Below are 17,319 nucleotides of genomic sequence, written 5' to 3'. Positions count from 1 at the left end.
GTAACGCAAATCACAGGAAAGCAGCAAGTCAACAGTTCCTAACTGATGTTTTCAACCTCCTCTCCAAAAAACAGTGATTAAAATTGAAGGAAAATATGACATAGTAATCAAGGATGATGACCTGGAAGGTACAGTAGAGTACAAAGAATATTTTTGTACAGAGTGTCAATAATTCATTATTTCACCAAATACTAACTCCTGCTGTTGCCCCGCACCTATTCAGAATAATCACATTCAAGCATTTCTTACAGTTTCTCTATTTTATTCTGTATTTTATTGGTACAAAATGTGAGACATGTCTGTCAGAGTATTTCCAACCATCCTGTTCCCCTGGTCTTAAGCTGTGTTGTCCAGTTCAGATGTTAGGTTTAACCGATTATCTGTTATGTATTGATAAAGATTCTTTATCCAGGACATGGTCACTCCGCAAAGGATTAAAAGTTAAGTTTCTGAAGGACTATCTAAATTTAAAGCAGATGAAGGTCCAGGCTTTTAAGCAGTTAGCCTCAGATGTAGACTTAACCCTCCCTAACATCAAGGTGTGGTCATTGGTGGCCTAGTTCACTGAGAAATGCTTGGTGGCATGCAAGAAGGTGTGAATTGAAGAACTGAACTGAAGAAAGGAAGTAGACCAGTGGTCTCCAAACTTTTTTCCCATAGCGGCCAGAAATGTCCAGATAAAAGGGACAGTATGTAACTAACATTTGAGACAGATTGGTTCATCCCAATGAAAACATTCACAAAGACAATCTCACGCCGAAATGTCCAGACTTCAGAGGAACAAAATAACCTTTCAAAAGACGAAAGGCTCAACACAGGAGAACCAGCTCCTCGGGACACTCAGGCTTCAAGGACAAAGGACACTCTGATCTTGACCATGTGTTCGTATTTTGGATAAATAAGATAGATGGTTTCTGGAAGGAATGAAGGAAGCCATTTCATTACATGAGAAGATGCCTCTTATTTCAGCTTTCAGAAACGTGAAGCTCACCATTAGTGCTGATTCTCTGTCACTTCAGACCAATTTACACTTTCCTGCATGTGACCAAACATCTTTCAGCGGCTGCCACTATCATTCATTTGTTTATTATTTATGTTAGAGGAACCAATCTGAATATGGATTTGCATCTCTATTCAAACCGCCTGAAAGCCTGGGACTTTGTCGTCACCAGCCTTGACTTTAGAACCTCTTCAGATGAAGGTTTACATTTTGAAGTGCAAAAACTAAAATCAAATTGTGTTATTTGTAACAGTTTTTTTTCCATCAGGATCTGTTTCTTGAGCTTTGAATGAGACTTTTTTGGCTTTCCTTTAGTTTGTATTTATGGACACCATTGTCTAACCTGATCCCTAACGATAGTGAGTTTATGTACCATTTACAGTGACTGGTTTCGCTTTAAGGGGTGTGACTGGTTTCGCTTTAAGAAAATGAAAATCAGACTACATGGTCCTGTAGAATTGGTGTTTTAAGAACTGTAAGAGAATAGGATAGTCACCCCCAATAGGTTAAGATTTCTCTATGTGTCTGTTGAGGGCAATTACCACCACTTTTACCTCTTCTCTTAGCCCTTTTTGTTATATTTATCCTTCATTGGGGATGGACACATCAAGCCCAACAGCTGTTCTCTACTTTTGCTGGTTTGTACCTATATGTCCTACAAGATCTTTACTCAGTGATGTTCCACCACCTCGTGAGGTGATGCCTAATTCGCCCAAGAGGTCTCATTGATGTCCCTGTATAGAATCCCTGTTACTTGTTTGTGACATTGTTCACAAATTCCTTTACTGCCAGGGTCTTACACCCTGTTTTGAAATGTTGGATTGTTTCTGGGTCTTCTTCACACATCCTCATTGCGCTGGAGCTTAAATGTGCTTGGTCACATTTATCAAAAAGACATAACACCATTTGATCATGATAATATAAGTGTCCTATTTGAATCTAAGTACATTTCCAGTAATGGGTGCAATAAGCAGACATAAACAGACCTACCAAGTACCACAGAATAAAAATGGAGACTGCCAAATTGGCCTGACCGTCCTGCACTGCCTTGTACTAAAACAACAGCTAGGGGTGGTTGAAAACCAACAGATATTATTTAAAATAAACTGATGTACAGTTACTCCAACAGGGACAGAGATCAATTTAAGACCTGAAGAACTGACAAGGCAAGACCAAACACTAGGGGAGTGGTGGCCTAGTGGTTAGGGCATTGCACTTGGAATCCAGAGGTTCTGAATTCAAGCACCACTCCCACAGACTGCCACTCTGGGTCCTTGAGCAAGACCCTTAAACACACACTGCACGCTGAGTGCCGCTCATTGGCAGCCCACTACTCCCCAATGGGATAGGTTAAATACAGAGAAGTCCTTTAGTTGCTTTATATTTTTGGCAGTGTAATGACAAAAAAAAAGTTGATCTCTCTTTTATAATATTATTTGTACTTAGACTGTAGAGACGTCAGTGAATACCAATATTTAAACTGTATTTCCAGCACCTTTCCAGTCTTATAACGTTTTGAATAAAAAACAAGTTTGTTTCTTTTCTCACTGGATCTTGGATTTTTCTTCATTATTTTATAGTTGGAAGATGCTACTTAGCTTAGCTGCAGTAGTTTACTTCCTTGTTTACTCCCTCCAACGAACATGCAGGATCCTACTTGTGTTGTTTTTACAAACAAACTGAGGGTTTTACTTTCTAACAAAATGGCTGAAAAATGAAGCAAAAAAACACAAAATGAACAAATAATATGGCTGCAGGACATGATCATCTTATGTAACCAGAATGTGTCAAGAACCGCCGACAGATGGACCCAGTATTCAAGGAGACAGTCAGTAGGAAAACGTTTATTAAATAAAACAAAACTAAAGCGGAGCTGTGGCTCGCGGACACTGCAAGCGGGGGGGCGGGGCACCGCCTTATCTCAGACACTCTGTAGTGGGAGAAAAACAGGTAAGTGACCACGATCATCTGACAGAAAATTATCAGCGTTGGTCACTTACCTGGTTTAACAGTCCAGACCAAGAATGTCCCTTAGTGCTGCAGTCCCAGAGGTCATGCTGGAAGCCGGTTCTGGTCAGGGATCCAGAACAGACAGGAACAGACAGAACAGGCAGGATCCAGATCAGGCAGGAACAGAAACAGGTGGCAGGATCCAGACTTCCAGGCATCCACAGGCTCCCAGGAGGGTTCAGAGTCTGACTGGGACCAGAAGCATGACCAGGTGGTCACGCACAGGAGCAGACAGGATCAGGTGCAGACAGGCAGGCTCAGTGGAAGAGGGTAGCCGAGACAGGACGTGGAACCGGAACTTGAAGCAGGACTTTAAACTGGTCTCCTCCCTGGAGCCAGGCTTACTGGATAAAAACTGAACCTCCCCCCATTATGAGCCAAAAACCCAGAGGACTCTGTGGGGGAGGAACAGTGGACGATCAGGAGACAAGACAAACACTAAAACCCTCTTTCCACTGGCTGCTAGAATCCTGGACATGAACCATGAACTCAGACAGACTGACATAAAGACAAGCAATGATCTGGCACTGAATGCTCAGGCTGAACTGAATATAAACTAGAGGAAACAGGTGAGAGGAATAAATTATAATTGAGGCAGGGAGGGAAAAACGACAGGTGAAAGGAATTACTAATTAAGGGGGAGCAAACAGGCCAGATCATGACAGAATGAGCTTCTGGGCTATAAATAAAAATAAAATAAAATAATGTGACCAAGTACCTTTAAGGTCTGCTCTTGCTCTTTAACCGTTGGTAAGGTTTGACGAAATCTCCCGTTTCAGCTGACTGTTGATGGTACATCCTTGCACTTCTAACAAATTAATTGTTTTAGTTAATAAACCCACTGTTTATTTAGACACTTCCATTCATACTTTATTAATAGAGTGTTTTATGACATTACAACCAGATTGCTCTTCTCTCTACCCATTAACTCCAAACACTGATTAAAAAGAATCTAATTGAAGTAAGAATATCCCACTGGCGAAAAAGATGGGGTTGTTGTTGGAGTCCTGCGTTTCTTTTGCTCAGTAAATCAGATTTAATTCCTTATTGAGAATCATCTCTTTGAGTCCTTCTTACCTAAAGGATAAAAGAGCAGCAAATGTCAAATCAAAGTGCATTACAGGAACATTTTTAAATAAACACAGTTGTGAGAGATGCTCTCTCTCTCTGGTAAGCAAAGTGTCATGAAGGCAAAAACCCTTCTGATATTGACATTAAAAGAAATCTTTTGGACTCCTGCAGTGGCTTCTGCTGTATTTTATATCTGAGAAGCGTTCGCTCCCAATCTAGGCTACGTTACAATCCCTGGCGAGCCCACGGACGTGCATGCGTCTGAGATTTTCAAATCGTACGTGGTGCTGAGCTGGACGCCTCCCAGCCCTCGGGGACGGGCTCCGCTCTGGTACATCATTGAAAAGGTGCGTGTTGATTCACCTTTTGCCTTTTTTTGTCAATAAACTCTGCTCAGTGTCTTTGCCTCATAAAACAACTACCTAAACCCTCATTTGCTCTAAACTGTTTCAGCTTCCAGACCACAATCATAAACCACTCCCTCTGTTTTTAATTCATCAGGAATTTCACAATAACCCTACTAGACACATTTTAAGCTGATTAAAATCTTGGATCAATATTTCAGTAGATATTTGAGAAAGCAATTTTCATAGACAGCTCTATCTTTTGTACATCCCTCCTCCCCAACCCTCCCACAGTGCTTAGCAGGCACTGGAGCGTGGCAGAGGATCAACACAGCCGTCAAACTGCATTCACCCCGTTACCCGCTATTTGATTTGCAAGACGGGCAAAAGTACCAGTTCCGAGTCTATTCTGTCAACATATATGGTTCCAGCGAGGCCTCAGCGCCTTCAGAGCCCATCCAAAAGGTGGATGAGGATGGTAAGAGGATCCAATTAGAACATCCCAATCACAAATGCTTTACTAGTCACAAAATCAAATTAAATAATTCAAATCACTTTATCAGGGGTTACTTTTTGGGGTTATTATTAGTTTATTACCTCATTTTTCTCAGTTTTGGAGTTTGGATCATAGCAGCTATGATGACAAACTTCTGTTGGGTAAGATAACTGTCAATGAGAGCATAGGTGTCTGAATTTCGGGGAGTGGCGGCCTGGCGGTTAGACCATAGAGCTTGGAATCCTGAGGTTTTGAGTTTGAGCCCCACTCCCACCAACTGCCACTGTGGGTCTCTGAGCAAGACTCTTAACACCACACTGCTTCCCGACCACCCCAGAATGATAGCCCACTGCTCCCAAAAGGGTATGGTTTAAATGTAGAAGTACATTTCTCCAATTTGAGATCAATGAACTTAAATTATTATTATTAGATGTATGTCTTTAAATGTGAAGAAGTTTCAGATTTGTATCTGCTTGTTGTCATCTCATACATAAATGTGACATCACAAATCTGTGAAAGCACAAGTTTAGTGGTTATGAATACAAATTACAACTTTCCAGAAATCAAACAGTAAAAATCAAAAATATACAAATACCAATCTGAGACCCCTGATGAAGCTTTCCAGTTTGTGGCAGTAATGCACCTGAAAGCAGAGATGGGAAGTAACGAAGTGCAAAGACTTCGTTACTGTACTCAAGTAGATTTTTCTGATATTTTTACTTTACTTTACTCCTTATTTTTATGGCAACTTTTTACTTCTACTCCTTACATTTTTACACAAATATCTGTACTTTCTACTCCTTACATTTTTAAAAATTGGCTCATTACTTTAGTTTTGAATCATTTCAATGGAGTTACCGTGATTATTTTCCCCGTCATCAATACCAAATTCAATCTAATTGGATGGGAATCTACGTTGCATTTGACGCACCACTACAAGATGAATCGACAGATTCGGCGGTATTCATTCGCGGCAAATCATTGCAGCTTGGTGGCGGTGGCGTTAGCATAGTAGTATGGACGACGAGATGATTGAAAATGAACACAACGGAGATCTAGTCCTATTGGCAGACATCCATTTAAAATGTAGGCAACGGCATGAAAAAAGTGGTTTCTACTTTTACTTTTATACTTTAAGTAAATTTACAAGCCTGTACTTTGTTACTTTTACTTGAGTAAAGAAGTTTAATCAGTACTTCTACTTTTACCAGTGTATTTTTTAACACAAGTATCTGTACTTTTACTCAAGTACGGAAAGTGAGTACTTTTGCCATCTCTGCATCTCATACATAAATGTGACATCACAAATCTGTGAAAGTACAAGTTTAGTGGTTATGAATACAAATTACAACTTTCCAGCAATCAAACAGTAAAAATCAAAAATATACAAATACCAATCTGAGACCCCTGATGAAGCTTTCCAGTTTGTGGCAGTAATGCACCTGAAAGTTGTTTGGCAACTGGCTTTAGATGAAAAGACAAGCGAGGAGAACAAAAATAGAACCATTACTCCATTTTTATACAGCACAGCAACCAGTCTATCAGGTTGAATTGTTTCTGAAAAATACCTTGAGATGACATATGTTGTGAATTGGTACTATATCAATAACTGAATTAAATTGACATATAAATAAAGTAATATAAAAATCAAAAATAAACAAGTTCCAATCTAAAACCCCTGATGAAACTCTAACACTCCTTACCAGATGGTGGCAGTGACGCACCTTAAAGTCGTAGGGAACTCACATTTAAATTTCAAATCATTCTGGCTTAAACATGTATATTAATGTTCTCTTTATCAGACAATAGTGTCCCAAAAAGAAAATTTCTATTTTAAAAACAATCCCGTCTTAAAATCTGTGTGTGTGTTGTGTGGGGGGGTTCCTTGTTATCTTATGCAGGCCGGTTAGTTATACGTCAGCTTTAAAGCCGATAACAATTATTTTGATACCTTTCTGACCGAATTTCTAAAAATGTGTTGCCAATATTTTTTGGGCAATTCTTAAAGCCGATGTTTTGCTTTCTTCCTTTATCTACACAATTAAAATTACGCAAATATAACAAATGTTACGCAACTTAAAGTAAACATTAATAATGGATAACATCAAGGAAACAGCAATCATGCACTTCATGTGTAGGGAAGTCATATTTAAATTTCAAATCATTCTGGCTTAAACATGTACGTATATAAATGTGCTCTTTATCAGACATATTCTCCCAAAAGTGATAAAACTTCTACTTTAAAAAAAAAAACTTGTCTCGTGTTATTTTTTTGTTATCTTATACAGGCTAGTTAGTTATATGTCAGCCTGAACACCTAAATTGGGCCAATTATATATCGATAGTCATCTGTCAATCAAATTTTTTAGGTCATAGCACGTTGATTCATATGTCGCAGCTAATATACGCAACGATTGTGATTTTTACTGCTGTATTGTTTGAAAACCGTAACTTGTATATAACTTCTAAGCTAGTGTTTTCAGAGATGAGATGTGTGATGTCATATGTACGATAATAGTAATTTAGGTGCTTAGCAGCATTATAAATACTGTTGATTGTATATACTAGATCTCTTATTTTACTAGGGGAGGGGTTTAATTTTTTTTATTTTATTCTATCTTATACTTTTAGCTTTTTTGTAACTGGGTGCACTGCAAGTAAAGAATTTCCTGCAAGGGATTAATAAAGGGATTATGATTGTGATGAAATTACAACAGCAAGCAATACAAGCCTCACTTTTCCTCATGTTTTACTTATTTATTTTACAAATACTGACACTTTCACTTATGTTTTTATTGACAGATATCTTAACCCATAAATGTCAACTTTGCGTAAATGTTTGAAGTTCTCTATAGAATAAATTCTTTTTATGGTTCTTGTAGGGATAAAAAATGAATTACATTTCAGAATCTGTGTCTTACTAACTTCAAATGTGACCAAAGGATTTTATCGTTTCTTTTTCTTATTCAGGAGTTTTAGATGATCTTAATGTTAATGGTTGCCACAGAATATGTGAATTATTCCCAGTGATTCTTATTGTAAATGAGTGACCCTATGTTTCAGGTACTGAGCTGCCAGTTGGTACGTATGACTGAAATCATAAAGCACTCTCTGAGGGCACTCCTTCACACATGGAACTTATGTTTTCTGTTTCTGAATAAGCACAACGTTGCACTTGTATTTTCTGTCACAATGTATGACCACTCTGTACTTAAGCCAATACTTCACATCCTACACTGATGAGTCGGTCTTCTACTGTGTGTTTGTTTGAGCAAAGACTGACCACTGAAGCTATAGGAGATGCTTCAAAAACAAAATCACTTTAGTTTCACATCAGAAACGTGCACCGTTTGGGTTTTACTAAAAGTACAATCAACACAAACTGTAAAAGGTGATTTTTCTTTGTTGATTAAATCTAAGAAATAGTATTCAACAGACAATGTCATATCCCATATCTTAGATAACCTAAGGATTTTTCTGAATATGATTTAAATTCCATCAGTGACATTTTTGTGGATTGTTTAATACGAATTTCAGTTTGACGGGAAAATGTTTGAATTTGACAAAACAATAACTTTTTGATTTGTCTGTAAGGAGATTTAAACGGTATCTACCACATAAATGCTTAACAGATGATTTATAACTAGAGGTTTCTTCTTAAACAGGCGTTCCCTCTGCTCCTGGGAAGGTTGTTGCCACAAGAAACACCAAGTCATCAGTGTTTGTCCAATGGGAAGCTCCCACGCATTTGAAGAACCTGATGGGTTATTACATTGATGGCCGTGTTGTAGGAGCCAAGGAGTGGTTCCCCTGTAACCACAAACCCTTCAGACATAACAGGTAAGACATGCTGGGATATGTATGGAGTGAATTTTGTTCCTTTGTTGTTGCAAGCAAAGAACATGTTTTGTACATAGAGATTTAAAAAAGCTGAAATGAGACCATTTCAAACTTCATCTAGCTCAGGTTCTGTGTAACGGTTCAGAAGGTAGGACCCAGAATTCAGGCAAGATGCATAGTGGATTACATAAAAAGCGTTTATTCAAACAATGACATAAATGAGTGGCTGCAGCGGCCAGGGTGTCTGAAGCAGGAACGTCTATTTGAGAGAAACACAGGCTAGAGAATGCAAAAATATGACAGAGGGTGATTATGAACGTGTGAGTCACTAACCTGGTTCAATCCAGGCCCAGAGAACCAGGATAATTCCAGCCTGTCGGCTGAACAGACGCAGCAGACGCTGCCAGAAAGTTCCAGACACGGTAGCCTAGAAGGCTGCAGAGCTGACAGGAGATCAGATCCCAGCTGATGAAGGACGATCGGATAATCCACAGGGCGAAGTCAAGAGGCAGATCCAAGTTCAGTGCATAGAAGAATCCAACAGGAGCCCAAAGACAGGCAGGCAAACCAATCAGACAGGGGCAAGCACGCTTAAAGGTCCAAATATAGCAGTGTATTCTCATTATGAGTTCGTATGAAATCGTACGAAAAGTTATGCACCGTAATTTCGTACGTTTTTTTTTTTGTCGTATGCGCATGCGCATCTTACGCACCATTTAATAACTTCTAATTTAACATACAATTAACCCTAACCCTGACCCTAACCCTAAGGTATAAAACAGCAAGCAACGTAGTTAGAGACATAAAGAAGTAATTATTGCACTGTTTTTCCCATTTTTACGTCCGTCCGCGGATCTGCTTTTTTTGTCTGGCTGCCTGCGCATGCGCACTGATCTGTTTTTTTGAGGAAAAACGTCCAAAACGTACAAAATAGTGTGCATAACTTTTCGTACAATTTCATACGAACTGATAGAGAATATGTTGAATAAAGAGACAGATCAGGATCAGACAATCAGAACACTATAGTAACCCTAAAGAACTCTCAACACCAAAGGCTTAAGAATAATCTGGCACCGATGGCTGGGAAACAGGCAGCTTAAATAGGAAACCGGAAAAGGTGGGACTGACGATTGACGAGGAACAGGGCAGAGCTAGACAGGTGAATGAAATGAGCAAACAGGCCAGTTATCAGAGCCAAAATCATGACATTTTGAGAGTAAATTTTATATTTTCTCAGATATTTTTTATATATTTTTTTATAATTTATGAAAAACATATACCGGTAACTGAAAAACACAAAGAAAAAGTAAACTAGGATATTTATCAATAGATAAATCTTAAAAACAGAGAACATAAACCTAACAGTAACTGAAGCTCAAAGTGAAACCTAAGAACAAAAAAATCCAAAACAGAGCAGACAGTAACACTTAACAATAAAAATATTGTTTCCTTAGAAGAAAACTTTGAACCAATCTGACTGTATGCTCTGGTGTAATTACATGTGTTGTGAACTGGTGCTATATAAATAAACTGAATTGTTGCTTACATCCATGAAAGGCAACTTAAAATAATGTAGTATGTAAAACAAAAACTGGAAAAATATTCAAAAGAATAAAAGGTAAAAAAACAAACAAAAAATCAGAGAGGGAAAACAGCAAGTTTACTCTTCAAAAGAGTAAACTTGACCTTTTCAAAGTTTTTCCTTTTCTTTCTGTATTGGATTTTTCTAATTTTCTTTTCTTCAAAATATTTTTCGTTTCATATTTCATATTTCAGATCTATGGTGTGAATGTCAAGAGAAAGGTTAAACAGTACCACAATGATGTGTTAAGACCAAATCTCTCCTGATGAAGTTATGTCTTTGAGGTTTTTAGGTATCCAGATTTATTTGTATGTCACTGTTTAATAACCAGAAAAATGATTTGAAGTAAAGATGTAAACATAAATAAGGATATACAGGATATAAATACAGTAAGATTAAAAACAAATACATTATCTAAAAACAAAACAACAAAGTACCTTAGACACCATGTAGATAAATACAACACTAAATTAAAAATAAAATTTTACCAGCAAACGATCACATCTTAGGATGTTGTTTAGAAAATGAGAGAGTCGGAACAAAGTTCTTGTTGCGTCTTTTAAGTCGTTTGGGTCTTTGTTTCTGTCAGAGTTAGATTAGCAGAGCGAGGGAGGAGCGAAACTAGCTCATTAACTTTAAATCAGCCAATTAGAATTAAATCTAAATATGATTACAAGACAATGAACATATAAAATAACTTAAAACATCCAGATTTAAGTTATTGCAATTTATACTGATGACAAAAAGAAAAAGAGTCTCAAGTTTTTAATACATTTCAAGACAACATAAAAACCTTTGAAGCTTGTTCAGTCAGGAAAGAGTGATCCTCATTGGCTCTGAACCAGTAGAATAAAGTTTAAGGACCTGAGGGTTTGAGTTTGTGGTTTAAACTCCTTGGAAGAAGCTTCATCATGCAGGGCCCTACAAGCTAAGGTTCTTCCCACGAATTCTGAAATGAACAGATAAACCACCAAAGAAAACATGATAAAACAAGAGTGATGCTAATAATTAAACGTGTGAACGTCTGAACAAGAGAAAATAAATGCTGGAACAATTAGCTCAATTTCCTGGTTCATCCCCTTATATCTAAAGTATTTCTCAAATGACATTATAGATCAGAAGACGTGAGATGGTTTTCTTTTAGCTGCTCTTAATTAACCAATGATTGTTTATATTTTTCCTTTTCTTTTATAAAAGTCTCCAATTAGCTGCAATTAGAATACAGCTATTCTAACTTGAGACTAATGGAATAATACTTAGAATACAGGGAATAAAACAAAAAGCAGATATCTTTACACAACCTGTTAGTTATTCATCCTATAAAAAAAAATACATTTATTGTGTCCACACACACATTCAACTCAATTCCACTCAAGGCCCTTTACAGTTCACCTACAGTCAAATTGATTCAAAGTTTTCTATCTAAGGAAAACAAGTTGATTGCATCGACTCAAAGGAAATCCTCACAATAAGCATGCTTGTAGCGACAGTGGAGAGGAAAATCTTCCTTTTAACAGGAAGAAAACTCCAGCAGAACCAGGCTCAGTGTGAGCGGCCATCTGCTGAGGCCGACTGGGGTTCAAGGAGACAGAAGCAGAGATACAAAAAGCAGCTGTAAAAGGCGGCACTGTCCAGGAAACACACAGCCAGGCAGACGAGCTCCGAGCCAGCTCCCATGTCAGAGGATGAAGAGAGAACATCCGGTTAATCACAGTCAGAGAAACAGGACTACACTGGAAAACAGGCAGATCTCGAACATCTATAAACAAAGGCGTTGATGGCAGCAGCAGATTCACATTCACTTATATTACAATAAACTATCAAAGAAAAGAAATATCCTGAGGTTTTTCTTTAGAATTAACCTGCATGATGCAAGAATAAAAAAAAATATCAGAAGATATATTTTGAATTGAAAGAAGTTCTACTGATTTTTGCAGTTTATTTAGAGTTAAATTGCCTAAATGTGTTTCAGGTTTGTGGTCCACCGCCTTATCCCAGGGGAGAGCTACGTGTTCCGCGTCCAAGCCGTCAACATTTTTGGCCTAAGTGAAGAGTCCCAGGAGTCCTCTCCCATCGCTGTGGAGCCTGCTCTGGGTAAGAGGATGCCCGCAGTCAGGAATCAGTCATACTTATCACGTGCCATAACAAGGCTTATAAAATAAACATTTCAAACAATTTCTGGTGAGTTTGACAGAAATGATAAGTTAGAGGTGTTTCTAAAGATGATCAGTTAACTGCTGTCTATCCTCAGTGTGTCTCATTTCATTATTTTGTCCAGGGAAGGCAGTGGAATATGGTATGTATTAAAATATGATAACGTCCAACTGTACTTACTCTCCGCTGCCTCTTTGTTCTCCTCACCCTAACTGTGCACAGAAGCACCGTTTTCCCTCTGAAACACATTTAGTTTTAGGAATAAATGCACAGAGACAACTTTTTTCTCCTGTACCTAATATTCAGGCCGAACCTCGGTAGGCGTATGCAACACAAACCACCACCTTACAACATGTAGAAATAGAAAACACCCACTTCCCCTCCCCTCTCTCGCTACCGTCTTGCACCATCACATGGCTCAGCAGTAGCAGCCCAACCAGTATTTGTCATGGTGTCCTAATTTAGTTTTTATTAATTTATAGATTTCGTTTTAAATGGCTTTGAAACTTTTGTCAATTTTCCATTGTTTAGTTGAAATAATAAAGCAAAAAGTTGGTGAACATTCTCAGTCATCCAGGTCATAGTCATTTCAAAAAAGTAAAAAAAAACAAACCACTGGACTTTGCTGGGTAATAATGGGGAGCTGTTGACTCTGTTACTAAGGGACGGACCTGTTTTTTCCGTTCATTTTGCATTTTTTCTAAGCCATAACAAGGCTTTGTTGAGCTACTCTATAAAGCCTGGAACTCAACGCCAATCCAGACATTTTGAATTGAGAAAGTTTCCTGGATGGGAAGAGAAACGTCTACATACTTGGAAAACAAAGTCCAGTAGTCTGTTTTTTGTTTAAATTTTTAACTTTTTTGGAATAAATAAAAAATCACAAAAACCCAAAAGGCTCCATAATGTAAGGTCTAAGCACCTAAAACATTATACATACAGGGAAAGAAAGAAGGCACAGAGACAATAAATTTACACTCACCGGCCACTTTATTAGGTACACTTGTCCAACTGCTCGTTAACACTTAATTTCTAAGCAGCCAATCACATGGCGGCAACTCAGTGCATTTAGGCATGGTCAAGACAATCTCCTGCAGTTCAAACTGAGCATCAGTATGGGGATGAAAGGTGATTTGAGTGACTTCGAACGTGGCATGATTGTTGGCATTTCAGAAACTGCTGATCTACTGGGATTTTCACGCACAACCATCTCTAGGGTTTACAAAGAATGGTCCGAAAAAGAAAAAACATCCAGTGAGCGGCAGTTCTGTGGGCGGAAATGCCTTGTTGATGCCAGAGGTCAGAGGAGAATGGCCAGACGGGTTCGAGCTGATAGAAGGGCAACAGTGACTCAAATAACCAGCCGTTACAACCAAGGTGGGCAGAAGAGCATCTCTGAATGCGCAGTACGTTGAACTTTGAGGCAGATGGGCTACAGCAGCAGAAGACCACACCGGGTGCCACTCCTTTCAGCTAAGAACAGGAAACTGAGGCTACAATTTGCACAAGCTCATCGAAATTGGACAATAGAAGATTGGAAAAACGTTGCCTGGTCTGATGAGTCTCGATTTCTGCTGCGACATTCGGATGGTAGGGTCAGAATTTGGCGTCTACAACATGAAAGCATGGATCCATCCTGCCTTGTATCAACGGTTCAGGCTGGTGGTGTCATGGTGTAGGGAATATTTTCTTGGCACTCTTTGGGCCCCTTGGTACCAATTGAGCATCGTTGCAACGCCACAGCCTACCTGAGTATTGTTGCTGACCATGTCCATCCCTTTATGACCACAATGTACCCAACTTCTGATGGCTACTTTCAGCAGGATAATGTGCCATGTCATAAAGCTGGAATTATCTTAGACTGGTTTCTTGAACATGACAATGAGTTCACTGTACTCAAATGGCCTCCACAGTCACCAGATCTCAATCCAATAGAGCATCTTTGGGATGTGGTGGAACGGGAGATTCGCATCATGGATGTGCAGCCGACAAATCTGCGGCGACTGTGTGATGCCATCATGTCAATATGGACCAAACTCCCTGAGGAATGCTTCCAGCACCTTGTTGAATCTATGCCACGAAGAATGGAGGCAGTTCTGAAGGCAAAAGGGGGTCCAACCCGTTACTAGTGTAACACTTGGGCTTGGCTGACTGAAAAATGAGCTCAGAAGAAGATTCGGCTGTAGAGTCAAGGGGTGTGTATAAGCACATAAAAAGAAAATTATGATTAATAGTTGTATATTTATTTTCTAATAGAAAGAGTATGGGTTACATATACATGTTAATGAGCTATATTATATAATTTATATGGATATGAATTAATAGAATATACACACAAATGTGATAACCAATATAATTTCAAAGGAAAAAAAACTAAACAAAAAAAACCAAATATATTCCAACAGGATAATTCAAAAGAGCAAAAAAAGAAATTAAACTCTTCAGTTCAATTAGTAAAAGGTTCACAGTTCATGAGGTCCATTGGGAAAACAAAATCAGAGGATCCAGGTTTGTGAGAAATTTTTCCTACCACACTGTATCGGTGGTTCTCTTGGTAGCTCGCCACCCAATGGACAGTCAAAGGAACAGCACACAACAAAAAACCTGACCAGAAATCAGGCCAGAATCATAAATTAGTAAAATAATAAACAATACATTTAATCTTAGCAATAAATAAAAACAATAAGTCAGTTAGTTATGCAGTAAATCACAGCACTAAGACACAAATAATTTAAATAATAAACAAGATTTCTTTATGAAGCTTCAATGTTTCTAAATATCTCAAGTTAAATTAAAGTGCACTTATTCAAAGATGAAATCATGGGTCAACAAAAACCCAAATTATTTCAACAGTTCCATTTTAATTGTATTGCGCAACACATATCAATAAACAATCAAATCTATTTAAACAAAAAAGAACCATGGCTTCTAAGGCTGGAAAAGTTCCAAACAAAGTTCTATAGTTAACCCAAAGCATAAAATAATGTATGACCAATACATTTACTGCTTGGGAAAAAAATCTTACTGCTTCTTGGTTGGGGAAAAGTTTCCCTCTGAATTAATAAAAAAAAATAAATAAAAGTCTGAGTGAAGCTGTGGGCGTGTCTGGGAGCTATATTAACTACCCATGTTAGCATAGCATGCAATCGGTGTACTGCAGCATCACAAACTCAAAATAAGGAATAAAAATAATATACTTTAACTCACCGATGAGTAGATGATTTGAGAGAGCATATAGGTAATGTCCACCAGGTTATGAGTTGTAAATCTGCGGTATTATTTAAGTTATCAGTAAGTTTGAATGAACAATCAAGCATGAGTCAATAGATGAAAACACACTTACCGAGTTGTAAGAAGCTAAAGTGATCTATGGTGAAGGCATCAGAGTAAATTAAGCAGCTGTGCAGTTCCAGGCGGGTTTTTTTTCAAAAACAGAGAAGCCACAGCGAGGAGCAGCGTTGGCTGTAGCATCTGTGGAGCAATCTGTTTGGGTCAGGGATCCGCCCCTTTTTAAAGGGACAGGGCGCACTACTCAGATTGAACCCGGAAGTAGGGCCTTATGTGCTGTGGGTTACACTAGCATGGGGTACCTAATAAAGTGGCCGGTGAGTGTAGTTACTTGCGAGGAGAGTAGGAAGAGACTGCAGAGTTTACAATCTCCACCCCACTCTGCAGTCTTCAGCTTTCTCCTCGCCATTTATTGAAGAAAAGGAGATGTCCCTAATTACATCAGCTGAGGTTTAACTAAGGGAAAGGGAAACAAAATGATCTTACTTTAAACCTCAGCACATACGTTAAAACAAAAAATGTGGTTGTTTTACAATTGAATTGTTCCAAGAACACATGTTTAGAAGAAACATGTGATAGAGGCTGTTCAGGTCTCTTTTACAACTCAGCATGTGATAGAGGATGTTCAGGCCTCTTTCACAACCCGTCCGTTGCATGACCTTTATCTGGAACAATCTTAAGCAAGAGTTAATAAAAGATTAGTCACACATTATACATCATAATAGTTCATTAGAACACAACCCATGAAACACAAACAAGGTAAGAGTATAAATAAAATATTTCTAACAATGGTACATCTGGCTTAAATAAGTATAAAGTATGGTATCGGTACAGGTATTGGTAATACTGACCCTGTATCTTCTTGGTATCAGTATCATCCACCTCTTTAGTCGTCATATTCATGTCAACCATGTTTTTCCACATGGAGCTGTCCACATAATATAAAGGCTGAATCCAAATACCTAAAATTTGTAAGGACACTAAAGCCATGGAGGAAAAACATCCAAGGTCACCATAAGTGATATCTGAACAGTGATAGAAGTTAGAAAGGAGCTAGGACCAGGGAGTGGTATGCTTCCTAGATACAATGCAGTTAGCATAGGGATATCCTGGTGTTCCTAGCTGCCATTTGGATCAGGAGGGTTGCCCACAATCCTTTGCGTGACAGGAAGTACCGGCACAGCCCACCTCAAAGATTTAAACAATAAATTGTTAAATCACTTGTACTTAGTAAAAGACAGGCTGATGTAAACATCTTTGTATGTTGTGGTTTCTTAATGGAGAGTTTCAGCCATTCCATACATTTATATAACTTAAATTTTTTTTGCAGTTCTTTTCTAGAAAGGTTGTAGTCCCAAAATTACTAGCTCATCAATGTGCGTGTCTGTAACATGATGACATTCATGAAATCAAAGGCTGGATTCATACCAGCTGTCCAGATCTCCTTTCCAACCCTGAATTGCGTTCTAACTGTTGGCCTCACAAAAGGTGAGGAAATAAGAATGCTAGGAACAGCAGATAGAAGCAACAATTT

At 38.4% G+C, this 17,319-nt stretch overlaps 2 protein-coding genes across 4 annotated transcripts in view; both read left to right on the top strand.

Moving 5' to 3' along the window:
* Positions 1-17,319, top strand: part of LOC119785457 (myomesin-2-like) — a 56,776-nt gene that overhangs the window by 19,694 nt on the left and 19,763 nt on the right. For both annotated transcript variants that reach the window (XM_038288147.1, XM_038288146.1), the window contains 2 exons: positions 8,587-8,761; positions 12,316-12,437. In XM_038288147.1, the coding sequence (XP_038144075.1) occupies positions 8,587-8,761; positions 12,316-12,437 (297 nt within the window). The remainder of the gene's footprint in view (positions 1-8,586; positions 8,762-12,315; positions 12,438-17,319) is intronic.
* myom2a (myomesin 2a) lies at positions 7-8,568 on the top strand. 2 transcript variants are annotated; one of them, XR_005281040.1, is made up of 4 exons: positions 54-128; positions 4,301-4,428; positions 4,720-4,903; positions 7,985-8,551. XR_005281040.1 is itself a non-coding variant. In XM_038288148.1 (3 exons), exons 1-3 carry the CDS (start codon positions 114-116, stop codon positions 8,014-8,016), a joined length of 231 nt encoding a protein of 76 aa, XP_038144076.1. In that variant the 5' UTR covers positions 7-113; the 3' UTR covers positions 8,017-8,568. The 2 variants fall into 2 exon arrangements, 1 of the variants encoding a protein (XP_038144076.1); XM_038288148.1 differs by lacking the exon at positions 4,301-4,428 and having other exon boundaries at positions 7-128; positions 7,985-8,568.

Source organism: Cyprinodon tularosa, unplaced genomic scaffold (assembly GCF_016077235.1).
Source record: "Cyprinodon tularosa strain WSP-4 unplaced genomic scaffold, ASM1607723v1 ctg25, whole genome shotgun sequence".
In the NCBI taxonomy this organism is placed as follows: domain Eukaryota; kingdom Metazoa; phylum Chordata; class Actinopteri; order Cyprinodontiformes; family Cyprinodontidae; genus Cyprinodon; species Cyprinodon tularosa.
The sequence above is the reverse complement of the archived record's forward strand: the minus strand, read 5'-3'. Positions and strand labels throughout refer to the sequence as shown.

Coding starts and splice junctions, on each gene's coding strand:
- myom2a (XM_038288148.1), top strand. Junction 4,904..7,984: donor CCAAAAGGTGGATGAGGATG/GTAAGAGGATCC, acceptor CCTATGTTTCAG/GTACTGAGCTGCCAGTTGGT.